Source organism: Halichoerus grypus, chromosome 5 (genome assembly GCF_964656455.1).
Source record: "Halichoerus grypus chromosome 5, mHalGry1.hap1.1, whole genome shotgun sequence".
In the NCBI taxonomy this organism is placed as follows: Eukaryota; Metazoa; Chordata; class Mammalia; order Carnivora; family Phocidae; genus Halichoerus; species Halichoerus grypus.
In genome coordinates, this window is record NC_135716.1 from 164,375,074 (window position 1) to 164,392,572 (window position 17,499).

At 39.2% G+C, this 17,499-nt stretch overlaps 1 protein-coding gene across 19 annotated transcripts in view; it reads left to right on the forward strand.

Moving 5' to 3' along the window:
- The window catches only part of PUM1 (pumilio RNA binding family member 1), a 137,327-nt gene that overhangs the window by 52,406 nt on the left and 67,422 nt on the right, over nucleotides 1–17,499 (forward strand). For 12 of the 19 annotated variants that reach the window (XR_013448292.1, XR_013448294.1, XR_013448293.1 and 9 more), the window contains exons 4-5: nucleotides 15,307–15,415; nucleotides 16,389–16,567. The exons of 6 other annotated variants lie outside the window; for them this stretch is intronic. Coding sequence is in view for 10 of the 13 variants with exons in the window: in XM_078073510.1 (XP_077929636.1) it covers nucleotides 15,307–15,415; nucleotides 16,389–16,567 (288 nt within the window). In the remaining 3 variants the exon portion in view is untranslated. The remainder of the gene's footprint in view (nucleotides 1–15,306; nucleotides 15,416–16,388; nucleotides 16,568–17,499) is intronic. One more of the 19 variants, XM_078073501.1, reaches the window with a different exon arrangement.

Here is a 17,499-nt window from a genome sequence, read left to right on the forward strand (position 1 = left end):
AAGATCTAGAGTCACAAGCTCTACTGACTGAGCCAGCCAGGTGCCCGTACTTTTTAAATTTTATTTTATTTTTTCAAAGATTTTACTCATTTATTTATTTGAGAGAGAGAGGGTGGGCGTGAAGCTGGGAGAGGAGCAGAGGGAGAGAGACAAACCTGAGATCATGACCTGAACTGAAATCAAGGGTCAGATGCTTAACTGAGCCACCAAGGCACCCCATTGGTACCCCTATTTTTTGGAAGCATAACCTACTGTTTAGGCACAAAGGAGACAAACTAAGTATAGAGTGAGGTTTCTGTACTCAAGGAGCTACTCTGTAGCTAGTCAAGGAGGCAGTGAATACGAATGACAACAAAAAGAATGTATAGTGTTTCCTATATATGGTTCGAATTTAGGGAAGGGAGTGATCAGTATCGGCCAGACTAGTTTGTGATTACTTGAATGGAAGTTAAAGTGTAAGACTTGGGAAACATTTTCTGGTTTAGTTAGGATCTGCAGAGGTGCAGGATGGGAGAATTTTTTTTTTTTTTAAGATTTACTTATTAGGGAGAGGGAGAGCATCCTCAAGTGGACTCCCCCATGAGCGTCGAGCCGGTCATGGGGCTCCATCCCAGGACCCTGAGATCATGACCTGAGCCGAAACCAAGTTAGATGCTTATGGACCTGATTGAGCCACCCAGGCTCCCTGAGAACGTGTTTTTGTTTTTGTTTTTGTTTTGCAGTGTTACAGGGGAGAACGGCAAAAGAGAAATGAAGAATTAATAAGCTTTTATAATATAAGCACAGCTTCTAATTAGTTTAACTTCATTAAATTTACTTCCCTTTAAGCAATGAAACATCTCTGGGAGAGGGGATGTGTATAAATATAGTCTTTACCCATATGAACACTAAAATTTGAAGTAAATTGCATTGACTTTTCAGCCAGCCACAGTGTATTTTTGCTACACTTACTACATGTGTATTGGTGTGGGTGTGTATGTGTGCTTGCACTTGTGTGAGTCTTCATTAGGGTAAACAATACCTATATCAAGAATGCGTGAATCTTTAGAATTGAAAGAGAATTGGTTCCATTCAGAGTAATTGATCTCTGGTAAAGTTAGTGCTGCTTGGCTCTTGTTAACATTTTTTTTATCAAAGCCAATACTAGCCTCTTGGTGTCACTTTGCAAAATTTAGAGCATTTTTTTAAAAAGTTGAAATCTTGCTAAGAAGTGGCTACTTAAAACATCTCAAACCTTGCTAGTTGTCTGAAGTACAGTTGTTCTTAGCCGAAGGACTCAAAATGCAAGTAAATGCAAGTGCTTTACTTGCCTCTTATTCTTGAAAGTCAACATAAAAAAGGAGATAGTAAAATGTCTTAGGAGTAGGGCCAGAAATTATTTTCAAATATTTTAGCTAGGGATGCCTGGGTGGCTCAGTCGTTAAGCATCTGCCTTCGGGCTCAGGTCACGATCCCAGGGTCCTGGGATTGAGCCCCGCATCGGGCTCCCTGCTCGGGCTCCCTGCTCAGCGGGAAGCCTGCTTCTCCCTCTCCCACTCCCCCTGCTTGTGTTCCCTCTCTCACTGTCTCTCTCTGTCAAATAAATAAATAAAATCTTTAAAAACAAAAAACAAAAAAACCCCAAATATTTTAGCTAGTCTCCTTGCTGGTCACTTTCATTCAACTTAAAGTTGTAGTCCTGAAAATTTAAAGGCACATTTTGGAGCAGCTTTTTAAATTTATATATGAAAAGATGAGCCTGTTAGTTGAATATTTAAGAGTGTATCTTTGTAGTACTGAGGAAGGCTCACTAACCTTGGGTTACTGGACTTGGTTTCTACATTGGTTTGGTTTAGGATCTTGTAGGACTTATTTGCTCCACCTGGGGGAGGGCAGCAGCGTTACTACTTTCTGTGTCCTAAAAAAGGATGGATTTGCCAAGGGCAGAGCTGTTGGCAGAAAAGGCACCTTCTGCTGCATAATTGGTTTTCTAATTTTTAAAAACTGAGGACTTTTTCTGTTTAAGATTCCTTAATGTTTTACGTGTAGGAAACTTGACCACTTTCAGGGACGTTAAGATAGTAGTGATTATTTCAGGAATAAATGGAATGTAGATATGTGGCCCTTCATCTTTGTTTTAGAAAACTGAAGCGATAGAAAAATTTAGAATAGACAAGTTTGTAAACCTGAGGAAGGAGATCTGGCAAGTACTCTTGTATGTGGGGACATAATGAATCCTATCTTGTTCCCTGGAAGTAGAATAAGGTGAGATATATTTTAAATAAAGCTACAGATTCTCATTAGACATTACATAGGCATTCTCTCTGTAAGTGTAAAATAGCAGAATGGCTATTAGAGGGAGGGATTTGGTAGTGATTTGGAGAGCTGGAGAGATCCTCACTCAAAGAAAGGTATACCTTGGTGATAGAGCTCTCTCTGGACCCGAACTCTGAAGCCACCGTCCAGCCGTGGCTTAGATGTTCATCTTCTTTGGACTTTGCTTTTTCCCATCTGAAGACAAAGATATTGGACTAGTTTCCCAGAACTCTTTCAAGTCTAAGATTTTGGAGTTTGTCCTTATTTCTCTATCTTTAAAAAGATAGAAAAGAGGAACAGTTCTACTTTTTCTAGGATATGCCAGAGAGCATCTAAAAGATGTCTTTTTAGATTGTGTTCCCCCTTGTGATGTGGAGGTTCTGTAACTTTTCACTGGGTTTTCTAAGTGACTCATTCACCAGTCTGCACCTGTCTAAGGCACTGAAGTGTCTATCTCTAAGGGCTTCTGGGTGCTAATTTTGAAATCAGGGCAAGTGGAAACCCGATGTGGATACCAAGTCTGTTAAGTTCTTTTCCACATCTTTCCATCATGGCAGACAGAATGGCTTGTGGAATTGGAAGCTTTTTGGCTGGCTAAAAGTACTTTTAGGATTTACAGCCTAAGAAGGGCTACCTTACACTGGCAGCTTCTTGTACCTAGAGTCCCATAAGAGTAACTCAGTTGACTCCAAAATGGATTGAATTTTGGAAAGGAGATATATTGTCTGCCAGCAAAATCATGCATCCTTTCTTGCAGAAAAGGGAAGAAAAATTAATAAAGCCTTTGATGTATTAATGTAAAAACACCTGACCAGTGTAATGAATCCTTTTTTCCTCAAAATGTACCTTTGAGTATGGACAGGAATGGTAAATCTGCCTAGTTCCTTGAACTTTGTATTGATACCATTTGGTTGTTTGGCATTTTTGGCATCTTGCTATTGTAATGTTTACTTCAGAGAAAACATAGCTAGCCAGACCAGGTGATCTGGAGGAATGAGATCTTAGTTCATAACTTTCTTGTATTAGATTAGTGACTGTGTGTTAGAGATGAAGGGACCTTTTAAAGAATATTGTTTGGGGAAGTTCCTGGGATCCATAATAGTTTTGGGATTGTGCATTTTGAAGAACAAGATAGAAGAAAGTGTCTTCTAACTTTGAGAATGTGGATGCATCTGACGTTTGGAACCTGGTTCTTAATTCTGTCTCGTCACTTTGAGACCTGTTTGGAACCCCACTCATTCCAATATCTGCCTTCTATCCTATATTGGGATGACTAGACAGACCTACCATTGTATATGTTGAGCTGTCTTGCAATGTTTGAATGCAGGAAAACATGTTCTTTTGCAGCAGGATATAACTTATCCACATACTTAGTCTCTCTTCATTAAATTTCTCCCCTTTTATCCTCCTTTAGCTAATGTGTTCATTCTTTTCATCCACATCCCTACGCTTTATTTGAGGGTAAGCCAACTAAAGAACTACAATAATGCATTAACACTTTTTAAGATACTTTGGCATTGATTTCATTGCCTATGTGAATGTCCCAACAGATTTTTGGGAGATATTTGTACCATGGTTTTTACATGAGGAAAATGAGTACCAAGGTCAAGTGACTCCAGCTAAGGTCATGAGTATTCAAGATGTGGATTTGACTCCCAAGTTCTATTTTGTTAGGTTCAGGAATAATAATAGCTGCAATATATTGAGCATATATGATTTTCCAGGTGCTCTGCTAACCACTTTATATACATTATAGTTTTCACAGGGGTCCTGCAGTGTTATGATGTCCTTTAATAGACCAGGCAAAAAGGGATTAGAGAGGTTGAACTGACATCTTTGTCACTCCAAATCTTGGGTTTTTCTGTTATTTATTTCTGCATGTCCAGAGTCTACCCATTATTTAAAATCTAACTAGAGTGAACAGCTCCTCTATAAAATCTTTCTTCCTCTAACCAACCAGAAAGCTATGGAGAGGAATTCAAGTAGCAAGTTATTTGTGTCATTCTTATGGCCCTAGTTTATTTTATATGTAGTGATTTGTGTAAATGTTTTCTATTTCCTTGCACATAAGTTTGTTGAGGGCAGGGGCTTCAGCCAATAACATACTTTGTAAACCTTGGCTGCCTAATATATGGTGTTGAACGAATCTTACACACATACTTTTTTTCTAAGCATGGATTCCTCTTTTTCTCTTTTATTCCAGAAGTTGATATTGCCCTCCCTTTAAGGGACCTTAGTTCAATTCAGTAAATATTTATTGCCTGTATTCTTTATTCAGATTACTTTTCCATCCCGAGGGATATGGGGTTGTGAAGGGGAAGATGAAGAACTAACAAAACTGAAAAGCCTCTATTCATTCACCCTTCTCTGCATATTTTTACATTTTCAAACTATTTGATTATTACTTTTGCTAAGACGAGTACATAAGATGAATAGTAAGTCAGCAATGCTGTTACCATCCAAGTTGAATCTGACATAAGGGATTTATTATAGAGGATCTTTTGTTTAATATAGTTGTAACTAGATCAATGGGACACTTTCTCTGGGCCATCTGCTGAGACATGGAAATACCCTCATTATATATACACAACCAGACATAATAGTGTTAGAAAAGAGGAATTATTTTGTTGTTATATTTCTTGTTCAAGTGTGTATTAAACAGTATTGTGTGTAATTCTCTCTTCCACTATTATTTTGCTGATGAGGAACCAGAATTAACCAATTAATCCGTTGTCTCTTGATTGATTAATGCAGTCTGTGATTCTCATTATAGGAAAGCATGTAGAGGAAGTAATTTTCTGTATCAGTCTTCCTGGTATACATAGTAGTTATATCTATGAAATTTTCATCTCCTGGAGTGCATGAAAAGGGAACTTATCCATATCTGGTACACTGAGATCTTTGTCTTGTCAAATTTAATAATTAAAAATGCCCGGAGGCTGACTGGGTGTGTGGGTGGGTTTAAGTATTTTCTCCCATCTTGAGGCAAAGGACTCTCTCTTCTCTTAGTTGAGCTGTTTCCTGCTTTGCGGATATGAGGTGGGTAGGTCATGAAGCAAATCTGGATGTTTTCATGGTTTTATTCATGAACTTTACAGGTTTCCTAAGTGATCTGGAGGCTTATCTTTTGCACATTGGGCTCTTACGTGCTACTGCAGGAATCACTTATATAATGATTAAGTCTAGACCTAGTGTAACATATGAATGTGGTTATGTTATAGGTCAAACCGTATAGTTTATACATGTACGAAAACAAACGACCTTATCTGTAGGTAACCTATAGATAGCTACCTATAGGTAGCCAAGGTAACATAGTCCTCTGTTCCCTTACATCTGTTCTTTGTCCTGCAGAAAAGCCTAGTTCACCCTGGCATTTCTTCATTTTCTGAACATATTTTACTGTCAGTCTATCAAGTTTTACAAGAGAGCAGAGAAAAGAAGTCTCTCTTGGCCCTGTTCCAATAATTTGAACGGGGAAGGTATACAGAATTTTACTTTCATTGGATTGGTGAAAAGGTGTGCAGCTTGGTTTGGAGCTTGCCCCAGGGTAATTTATCACAAAAGAACATGGAGATTGAGGTGCTAATGGTATCTCTGAATTTTTTTATGTAAGTGTGACCAGTGTTTTGTGTGTGTTTCATTTCCCTCATGAAGTCATTCACAGTGATTGTGTTCTCTGTGTGGTCAAGAACTGCTGTGCTCCTTTGAAGGGTGCACTGTGGAGTTCAGTCATCAGTTGAACTGACTGCAATTCTGTCTAACCTGTGGTTGTCCTAAAATTTTAGATTTACCAAATTCTTATGTCTACTTAATTGGTCTTTTTGCTCATAACTGTTCCCCAGCAACCCACCATGGATCTTCAGGGCATTCTAAAAACTTTAACTTGTGAACTTAAACTCGGAATACCATGTTTGTATATACTGGGGTCCTGTTTTCATCTAGACTTTGCACTCAGTTGACTCTACAGAGTAGATTCCTGGTTAAAAGAATTTCAGTGATAGACTTGCTTATGCATACTTACATCATTCTTGATCAGCATAGTGGGCTGCGAATCCTCATTTTTGAAATTACATAGTTTTGTTTTTTTATTATTTTATTTTTATTTATTTATTTGAGAGAGAGCAGAGCATGCAAGAAAGAACATGAGTTGTGGGGGGAGGGGCAGAGGGAGAAGGAGAAGCAGACTCCCTGTTGAGCAGGGAGGCTGCATATGTGGGACTCAATCCCAGGACCCTAGGATTGTGACCTGAGCAGACCCTTAACTGACTGAGCCACCCAGGCACCCCAGTTTTTTTTTTTTTTAATGCTTTGAAAGCTGAGAGAGGCATCAAAGTAGCCATTTATACCTTCCTTGCCCCATTACCACAGGTCCCCTCTCTTACTGTTTCATGCCTAGTTACTGCAGTGACCTCTTTGCTTAGCTTCTCAGCATCCATTTAAGTTGCCCTCACCCCATTTTATGGAGGAGTGTCAGATTAATTTTCTGAACTTAATTTTTATGATGTTACTTCCCGTTGCTGCCTGTTGGATTAAGAGCCCAGTGCTTTGGTGACCCACGAAGCCTCACTGGTCACTGGACTAAGTGCCTTTTCTACCTCTCCTTACTGCTTCCCTGTCCTGCTGTCCAGACTCCTTTCCTCTTGGTGGGCATGTGTCCCACCTGCTTTTCTTTCTTTCTGTCTTTGCTCTTTGTGGAGAGTCCTTCCCACTCTTCTCGCTCTGAACTCTCCCCCTCCTCTATGGCAGTCCTGACCAGTCCTGTTGCCAGTGTAGTGTTCCTTTCTTCATCTGAAGTAGGTGGTGAAGTTTAACAGTCTGAAGCACTGTATGCTTCTCTTAAAATGAAAGCCTTAGAGCTACATCACTTTGACTCCTGATAGGTTTTTTTTTTTAGTTTTCTCTTTGGGTGAAGTGTGTATTTTACTACTTTTATTTCTAATTTCTAGTAGTGGCTCCTACAGGCTGTGCATTTCAGGGCCTGTTCAAGTCATACTTTACTTTTTGACATCAGTATTTCAGATGCTGAAACTCTTGAAATTTTTCAGTAGCCAGAAAAGCAGTAGTGGTTTTCCAGATGTGAGAGAGAAGGTCAAATTTTACCTCATATTGGCCAGGCCTGAGTGATTTATGTCATTTCATCCTTAGGGGTGGGAGTGTTTCTAAAGGATGTTAGATGTAGCTATTGACCGTGCTTAGGAAAAGTGCTTGATAGCTGGAAAATATTTTTCAAAAAACCTGTTAATTTTATATACCACATAATTATGATTATGCAAAATATTAAACTTTTCTTTTTTTAAAAGGAGTCCATTAAATTTTAACCACAAGACATATTTACTTAAGAGAACATTAATGTGGAAATTTGTTTTCAGTAGTGAGCATCTTGACACCTAGATGAACAGCTTAAGCAATAATTACTAGGTGCCAGGTTCTGAATCTGCCTGGTAGAAAAATGTGAAAAAATTATACCAAATATTGATTCTTAGGTTTTTTTTTTTTTTTTTTTTTTTGATTTGAACGTAATGGAGAGGGCAAAAATGTTTTTTTTTTTTTTTTTTTAAAGATTTTATTTATTTATTTGACAGAGAGATAGAACAAGTACGCAGAGAGGCAGGCAGAGGGAGAGGGAGAAGCAGGCTCCCCGCTGAGCAGGGAGCCCGATGTGGGGCTCGATTCCAGGACCCTGGGATCATGACCTGAGCCGAAGGCAGCCGCTTAACCAACTGAGCCACCCAGGCACCCCGAGGGCAAAAATGTTTTAACATTTAAAAATAATCTTTACATATAAGAATTGCCTAACTGATTAAAAAGAATGCAGGGCACTTCCTTAATTAGTAGATACATAAACAGGAAGTTTGAATTGAGAAGATCCTATTCCTTAAGTGAAACTGAAAGAGAAAATTTACTTTTTTTTTTTTTTTTTTTTAAAGATTTTATTTACTTATTTGAGAGAGAGTGAGCGAGAGAGAGAGCACGACTGGTGGGGGGGGGGAGGTGCAGAGGGGCAGAGGGAGAGGGAGAAGCAGACTCCCCGCTGAGCAGGGAGCCCAATGTGGGGCTCCATCCCAGGACCCTGGGATCATGACCTGAGCTGAAGGCAGATGCTTAACCGACTGAGCCACCCAGGCACCCCTATATTTATTTTTAATTAAAAAAATAACTGGCTTGTGATTAAACCATTGAACACATTCAACACTCCTTATGTAAGCTACAGTTTTCAGAGTGGATTAGATGTTATTATCTGCTTGCTTAGAAATACTTGAACCATATGGTGAGCTCTCTCCTTAAAATTGCGACTAACTTTTGTTACTGTGAAATTAGGTTGAAGTGAAGAGTGCTTAAGAGAAAATGCCGTATTTGTAGTGAATTCCATACCACTATAATCTCAATTTTTATTTGTAGAAAGTCAGTTCTAAATCATAAAAGTATATTATATTTTGTAGCAAATCATTCATAATCCCACCACACCAATAAACACCTATTTCAGTTTTTATTTTTCTTTACGGTCTTGATCCAAAAGGGAAGGGTACACAAGGAGAAGTAGTCTTTACACATGCAATTTTGTATTTTACTTTTTTAAAAGTTAGTATTTTTTTGTAAACAGTACATATAGTCGTCATGGCTCTTTTGGGTGAGCTTCCATTGTTGTACCACAGCTACCTTGGTGAACATTTAGCTTGCTCCCAACGTTTTTGCTCTTAGGCTTTGAATGTAGAGGTTTTTTTTCCTTTTGAATTGTCTTTTTGCTGTTGTTGAGATAAATTCTCAGGAACGAATGTGACTCTTGATGTATTTATTTTCTGAACCCTTTCCCAAAGAATTGTCCTAACAGTGAATGGATGTACCTTTTTTAAAAAAAGTCTTGTAAAGTATGTTGATGTATACTTTTATATTTAAACTGTTTCTTGTTAAAGCTGTTTTAATGACTTAATGAGTGTAGTTCGTAGTATTTATGAAAGCACTTTGTGTACTGTCTCACTTGATATCACAACAACCCTTTATGGCATGGGGGGTGGGATTAGGTAAATCCCTAGGGCATTAAGCTTTTGAGAAGGGATTTCTGAAAATTATACAATTGTCACACATCAGAACTCTGCCTAGAACATGTGACTGTCAGTGGTTACCAACTATACTTTATTTCAGTCAGTTCTGAGTGGTCCTTTCTTTGAGTTGATGTCAAATTCTATTTTAATGCAATGAGAATGTAATGAGAATATGTACTAAGAGATTAAGAAATTTGGGAGGGGACTGTATCTTACTACCTGGCTAAAATACCAGGTATTTGACTCCTGCATTGGTTACATTCCAGTGATGAAACTGAGCTTGTGTTGGAAGTTTGCATTGCCAGGTAACATGATCAAACCTGATCGTGCCTGCAGGGCTGTAGCATGCATCCCTGTGAATAGTACTCCTTTAGAAGCCTAATTTCTGCTCTGAGAGACAGCTCTATGCAGCCTCTGTTGAGTGTGTAAGCAGTTACCTGGTATTTTATTCCTCTTGAGTACAGAGTACTTGTTGGAGTGTGCATTTAGTGTTGAGAACATCAGGAAACCTCACTGATACTTTCCTGTGCAAATATTAGTGACTGTGTGGTCAGACAATTCCAGTCCTTAATAATCATCTTGCCTCTTTGTTTCTGCAAAGCTGTAATCATGGCTCTTTTGTTAGAGCTCTTAATTTTATGGGATTTACACTGAAGTGGGCTGGTGATGCTGTGCTCACATCTGCTAGCTGAGTACCTAGGAGCATTTCATTGACTAGTCATTAGTAGTGTTCTTAAATCATGGTAGCAGCTGATTTTTTGAGTGGTTGTTCAAGGCTCAACATTGTATTGCTTTTTTACACAGATCTCATTTAATGTTCACTACAGTTCATTTTATAGGTGAGAAAACTGAAGCCAAGAGGGGTTAAATTAAAACCAGGTTGGTCTTTAAAAATGGTTTCAGAGCACTGGCGTGTGTTTTACTACTATATTATTTCTTAAAATAAGACCTTTATTGTCTCCACGTCTGTTTAAAGGGCTGTTTGTGGGGGCTAATGTTATAATTGATTGTGCAAGTGCGGCTTTGGGTATTGTCTCTTTCTTGTTAGATGATGAAAGAGAAAAGGTGTTTCCAAACAAAATTTAGAGGTTTTCCAAGTGGCTGACATTGCTTGTAAACTAGTACTTGATTTCTCTCTTGTTCTCCAGAAGCCTCATGAATAAGCTTACTGATTTCTTTACTTTCTATAAGTCTTTTTCTTTTATAAACCTGTGGTTCAAACTGGGATAAACAGTGTGTGGTTTTTTTTCCCAAAGATTTGAGAACTGACACTTTTGGGGGTTTGGGGCAGCTAGGAATCCCATTTAATGGGACAAGACAGGGAAGAGTACGAGGTCTGTTGTATGGCTGAGGAGGATGCTGGGACTTCCCAAATCCTGGTTCTCAGTTTGTAGGTCTTGAAAGGGATTTCCATCACTAATTCAGAGGTATTAGATTATGGGATTGACCTACACTAAGGAGAACCACAAGAGAATTCTGTATGAAAACCAAAATGCAGTTTACTAATTTATAAGGAGAAATAATAACTCTCAAGTGGACAGGGTAATTGTGTTCAGTGATCAGCATGCTTGGCTATAGGAGGAAGCCAAGTTCTCATAAGAAGTTTGCTTGCTAAGCAGAGTCTGAGCCTGGGAAGTTACTTGGATGTTTTTAGTGGCTAGTGTAATCAAGCTACTATGTAGCTTGATTCATTAATTGCTTTTATAAGGATAGGCTTGTTTGTGCATCATATGCCCTCTCCCTAAATATGCCAACTGGGTCGTACTACTTATATCTGACTCCCTGGGTCTCTTTTGCTTTTGTTGGACTCCTTCCTAATTCCAGTTATCTTCCTTTGGAATTGTCAAATCTTTTAATCCTCTTATTGCTTAATCGTTCTTTAAAGTAAATTTTGTAAACCTCTGCTGTGATCTGTTCTTTTTTGTCCTGTCAGAGAACAATTTTTATTTCCAAGTTCTTGATGGGGTAAGCAGGAATATAATATAATAGTTGGATTTAAATTTGATTAGGTGGGGCTTGAGTGAAGGTTTGGCAACTCCCAGCGTTGATGCCAGTGGGTTGGAGAACAAGTATGTTTTAGCCAGTACTGTAGAGATGTTACCTCCAGAGGGTTGCTGTTGAATTTGAAATAACAATTGGATACTCATCATCACTTAGTTTTATTTTATAACTCAATAGATACAGCTTCTTTTACTCTGATCAGATTTGAACAGTTAATGTCTTTAGTTGACTTGGATATGTGATTGCTACTAGTTCTTGGTAAGCTTAATATGTCTAAGCCGATCTAATTTTGCATAAGTTAATACATTTTTTAATACAGAAGGGCTATAAGACAAAGTAGGGGAGAACATGAAATAGAAAGCATGTAATTTTTTCCAAATTCAAAAGCACTTGGATTTTAGATACTCGAAATGGAATGAAACATGCTTCTTAAAAACAAACTTGTAAAGAACTGTGTAGACTATCAAAACAACCCATTCAAATATATTTATAACTGTATTAGTTCCTGTTGCTACCTAGCAGATCACCTCAAAATTTAGTGGCTTAAAACAACAGAGTTGTTTATACCTCATAGTTTCTGTAGGTCAGCAACCCAGTCATGGCTTTGAAAGATCCCGTTTCAGGGTCCCTCACAAGCTGCACTCAGGATTCCAGCTGGGGCTGCAGTGATCTCAGAGTTCAGCTGGGGAAGGGTCTGCTTCCCACCTCACTCACAAGGTTGATGTCAGGATTAAGTTCCTCACAGGTTGCTGGACGGAGGGCCTCAGTTCTTAATGAATTGATGTCCCATGACCTTTCTTGGTTTTTTGCCATGTGAGTCTCTCTGTAGGGCAGGTCACAACATAGCAGCGAGCTTTATTAAAGTGAGCAAGCAAGAGGGCAAGAGAGACGAGAGCAAGAGGGCAAGAGAAAGAAACAAGACAGGTAGGTAGTTTTTTGTAAGGTAATCTTGAAAGTGACGTGCCATCACTCCTACCATGTGTTACTCCTTAGGAGCAAGTCACGAGGTCCAGCTCACGTAAAGGGAAGGGGATCACGTAAGGGCGTGAGGACCAGGAGGCAGGAGTCCTTTCTGATGCTGCTTACCACACAAGTGAGGGGTGGAGATGGGTATGTTTTAGAGGAAAGTGAGAAATGCTAGGTTCTGTGAAAGATCCAGAGACTCGGAAGAGCTTTGCTAAGTTTGCTTCTGTCTTTGCCCATGTCCCTCGTGTTGGTATTTAAATTTTCTTCCCATTCGCAGAGCACTCTTGGAACCCATAGGTTCCACCTTCCTCCTTTCCAGAATTGTCATGATAGCACCTTCCTCCCATCTCCTTTTTCTTTATCTCTTATACACTTGCCCCTTCAGTCCAAGCTGTTTTCATTGATAATAGTTAATGGGACCGCCTCACTACTACTTTGCCAAAGCATGTGGAGTTCTAGTACTTTTGGGGCTGCTTCTAGCCTCTGTGTAGGATTTACATTTATACTGATGGTTAATAGTGGGAGATAGGGTTGCCTTTTAGTATCTGACTAGGGTCTTGAGGTTTTTGGTGTTTATTCCTTTGAGACTTGTTGCATCGGTTACTACTTTGAAGTAGAATCTTCACCTTTTAGCACCTTTCTACATGTTTGTTGTGCTGTTGTTTCCTTTTGAGAGAATTTGGCCCAGAAGCAGCCTTGCTTACATGTTCACCTGCTTTTGCTGGCTTTGCATGTTATGACAAGGCTCTAGAAGTCATTTTTGAAGCCTTGAGTTCAAGGGCTGCTGCTTCAGCCAGTAAGCAGTTTGACAAATTATAGACAGACTGTATTTGCATATGGAGGCTAGTACTTGAAGAGGCTTTTCCTTGAGCTTTCAGTAAAGATTTCCAAATTTGTGTGGAGAGAGATGAGTGCCATATTGAACGTATTTTGATCTCCTTTGCTCTCTTTTCATTATTATATGGAGACTATCCATTATTATATGAAAATTCATCAACAAGTGAGGTGTCCCTTCTGCCGACATTCTTTCTTATACACAAAGGAGAAGTTGGTCCTGTTTATTCACACTCCCTACAAAATACAGGAGAAAAATCACAATTTTAGTTGGAAAAGATACAACCAATAGGGAAATATTTGTAATCTTGTGAGAAGGCATTTTTGAGACTAAAAGAAGAAAAAGAAGTTTAAAAACAAGAATTCTTGAATTGTGCTTGAGTAATTCACATTAATTTTCAGTGTCCCTTCTGTGATTTACAGCTATTTTGCATTGGTATGATGCCACTGAATACATTTATTGAGAACCTACTATGTGGTGGGCATCATGCTAGGCACTCATCAACAATATCTCTAATCATCACAAACTGAAAATTACTTCTTTCGTCAGTACAGAGAGAATGAGGCTCGGGGCAGTTCAGCAATTTGTCCTAGGACACATCAAAGTTGTCTAGGCCTTTGCTTCCTGACCCTGCTGCTTCCTGACCCCACTGCTTAGCTGTCCCTCACTCCCACCTTTCTCCCTACCCCTGGCCCTCATCCCCTCAAGTTCACAGACCAGCTCTGTCCTTGTTTCCCTCAGAGAATGAATCCAAGAGGCACCCTGGGAATTGACTGCTTATAACTGCTCATCTTCAAGTAAACCTATGTTTACTAAATGTCAGACCAGAATGTGTCTTTCGTCATGATCTTACTGGATTAGAAAATAACAAATTAGGGGCTGAAGAGAAAAGTGTGTGGGACACTGCTTTGAGCAGGTTGTAACCCAGGCCTACCAGATAGATTTATAGAGCTAGATTGAAATTATGCTGAGAAACCCACGATTCAGATTTGGAAAGCCAAGATGTGATTTTCGTGAGGGCAAAGTTGAGTTATTCCCCCCTTATCATTGGGGTATAAGTTGGAAAGGTAAACCTTTACTGTCAAGGAGGAGAGCAAATGCTTTGCTTTCTGGTTTTTGATTCCGTTCCTCTGAGAAATTCAGCTCTCCAGGTGCCTTCTTTTATGCTCACAAGCAGTTACTAAGTATGGTTTCAAAGTTTCTGAATTTCTTGTCTGGTAGTAGCTGAAATGAAAACATACTTAGAAGCAATGAGGGGGACATTTTAGTGAGTAAAGCTGATGACTGGAATGAAGAATGATGGAAGTGTAGTGGAATTTCACTTTGTAACCCTGGTGGTCACTAATGCTTTGGTCTTGTGCACACTGTACTGGGTTTTACTTGAAGGGTACTTTGCATTTCTTTGGTCATAGCTCGTTTAAAGTTCTCATATTGGTTTAGGGCCAGTGGTGTGTACATTTCTATGAAGCATGGAATGTTATGTGAAGTCACTTTAATGGTATTACTAAGTTTTGTTAAAATTAATTGAGGTTAAGAGATTTTATTTCCCTTCCAGTAATGGGGAAATAGCTCTTCTGTCTTTCCAAAATCTTGCAATAGGTTAATGTTGTGGTTGGGAAGCTTTCTGTTTGTTTTTTCTTTCTGGTAATGAAAGTGTTTTTGGTTAACACAATCTGTGTGTGTGAAGGAGGTGAGTTTTGCCTCTAGCATTCCGTAGCTGGGGTCTGAGTTCATGCCCCAGCTTGAGTAACTTTGTATGGCCAGTTAGTACCCATGAAGGCAGAAGTAGTGTTTTAGTAGTTGTAGGTACTTTCTTTTTCAAAAGGAGTCTTCTTAGCAAGCCTTTAGCTAATGGGTCTAATATTACTCCCTTTCCTCCCCCACCCCCCGTAAAAATCTTGGCATAGATAAGTGAATGATTCTAGATATTTAAGCCGAGCCTCTATTGTGGTGGGTTGATCTGTGGCCCCTCCTTGCCTTAGGCCTCTCTGTGACTTTTACCAAATGCAGAGTAGTGCTCTGAGCACAATCTGTCTAGTCAGAACACCGTGATTAAAGACCTTCAGGGACGTGAGCATCTGCAGTACCCTTGTCTAAAAGAAAGTGTTGACTGCTGTACTTTCATCCTTTATGAATTCTTTAAAAGCGTCTATTATTTTTAATTTGCAGCAGCTCTTGCCAGGTAAAAAGTTTTGGGAAACAGATGAATCCAGCAAAGATGGACCAAAAGGAATATTCCTGGGTGATCAATGGCGAGACAGTGCCTGGGGAACATCAGGTAATCTAGATCTAGCATCTGTACTGTGATTTATGCCTGTCTTAGAGCTCCTTTCCTCAGCAATTGGCAAGTCATGAATTTCACATCAGTGACATAAGCATGTCAAGCAATGTCCTGTCCTGTAGTATAATTGCCGTGAAGGAGCTTATATGATGTAATTTATTAAAACATAATTAACACAAAATCAAATCTTCAATATTTTATTGAAGTGTTAGCCACAGGGGAGTGGTCTTATTTGAAATGACCATAATTTCAGCTATAACTTCTTGTTCTGTACTGCTGTCAGCATACTTGGAATTAGAAAATCCATGCCTGCCATTTGAAGTTCATGTTTCTTTTTCCTCCCCTTGCTCCCCTGTGTACTGTGTATGGGATGATCTATTTGTAAATGTGGTTGGGGCCAAATGAAGTCACTGGGCACAGATGCTCTTCTGACAGACTAACCCTGAAGAGGGGTGGGGAGAACCTGTAGAGGCACACACTGACAGCAGAAAGAACGAACCGAGGCTAGGGAGGAAGGAGACCGAAAACCTAGAAGCTGCTGTGCTGTGTTACAGCACAATGTAAAAATGGAACCTCAGATGACAGTGAGTCATCAGAAAATATCAAATTATGTTGTTGGTTTTAAAAAGGGCAGTAACATCACATTTTGTTTTAGTAATATTACCAATAAAATATATTAATAAGAAATTCTGCTACTTGAAAGGGGTAAACAGTTTATCCACTATAGCTAGATAAACCAGTTATGTGAACTGCTGTATTGCTCTGCTGTCTGGATATATGAGGAGTGTGTTCCGTTTTCCTTAGTTTATGTAGAATTTTATACTTAGGGAAAAACACAATAGGAGGTTTTGGCTCACCTGACCATGGCAGGCTTCCTGATTCCCAGTCATTGGTTTATCCATGAGACATCACTCATAATTTGTTTGAGCCTCTGGCTGCACTGTATCATGCTTGTGTATCTTTTTTGTAGATCATTCAGTTTCCCAGCCAATCATGGTGCAGAGAAGACCTGGTCAGAGTTTCCATGTGAACAGTGAGGTCAATTCTGTACTGTCCCCACGGTCGGAGAGTGGGGGACTAGGCGTTAGCATGGTGGAGTATGTGTTGAGCTCATCCCCGGGCGATTCCTGTCTAAGAAAAGGAGGATTTGTAAGTTGGCTCGAGGAACTTGTTCCTATATCTCTCTTTTTTTACCCCCCTAAAGCAAAACATGCCTGTTTAGTTTCCTTAGATATTCACAGCACTAAGTAACAGTGTATTTTAAAAACACTTTTATTTCAATTAGATGCCAGCAAACACAGTAGGAGATGCAAACTGAACTTTTTAAAAAACAAAGACATGATGTTTTTGGGGGGATACATTGATAATGTGAGGTAGAACTGAAATCTAGTTCTCAGTTCATTGGTCTATCAGAAGACATTTTTAGTTTAAAACAAAAAACATAAAAAGAGAAGGAATTAAAATAAGAAAGCCAAAGCTGGGGTGTCAATAGGGAATAGATCTGAGAGCAGTGATTTGCCAGTTCCCAATAATCCTTAAAGTGTATGGGTATGTAGGATCATTCTTGTTTCGCTTTGTTTAATTATGGTATGGTCTTTAGCCCTCTTTGAATAGCTTTGCCTCTTACACCTTGCCTGTTAGGAAATTCGAAGTTCTGTTAATTCCAGACCTGCAGGGGTTTATTTTTATTTTTTTTTTATTCATCACCATTTGAACTCTCCGATGCTCAGTTGTGCTGCCAAAGCAGCTTGTCTGTCCATAGCCTTTTCCCTTATAAGTCTTAAACAGTCTTCCTCAAGCATCTTTGATAGGCTTTCTTTCTCAAAACTGCTTCTTTGTCATTAGCTCTCTATAGATGTGAAGTCTTACGATGCATTTCCATTTGAGTCTTCCTCATTTTGTGGTCTGTGCCTGGTTTTGTATTCCATGTGGTAGCCAGGAAGGTCATGAGAGGCAGCCTGAATCTGTCTTCCCTCCTTTCCTCCTGACTTGGCTTGCTTTGTACCTTTTCAAAGTCCTTTCTCTGTGAAGTCTTTTTCAGCTAATCCTTTTTGTTGGCAGTCATATAAAAGGCCTTCTTT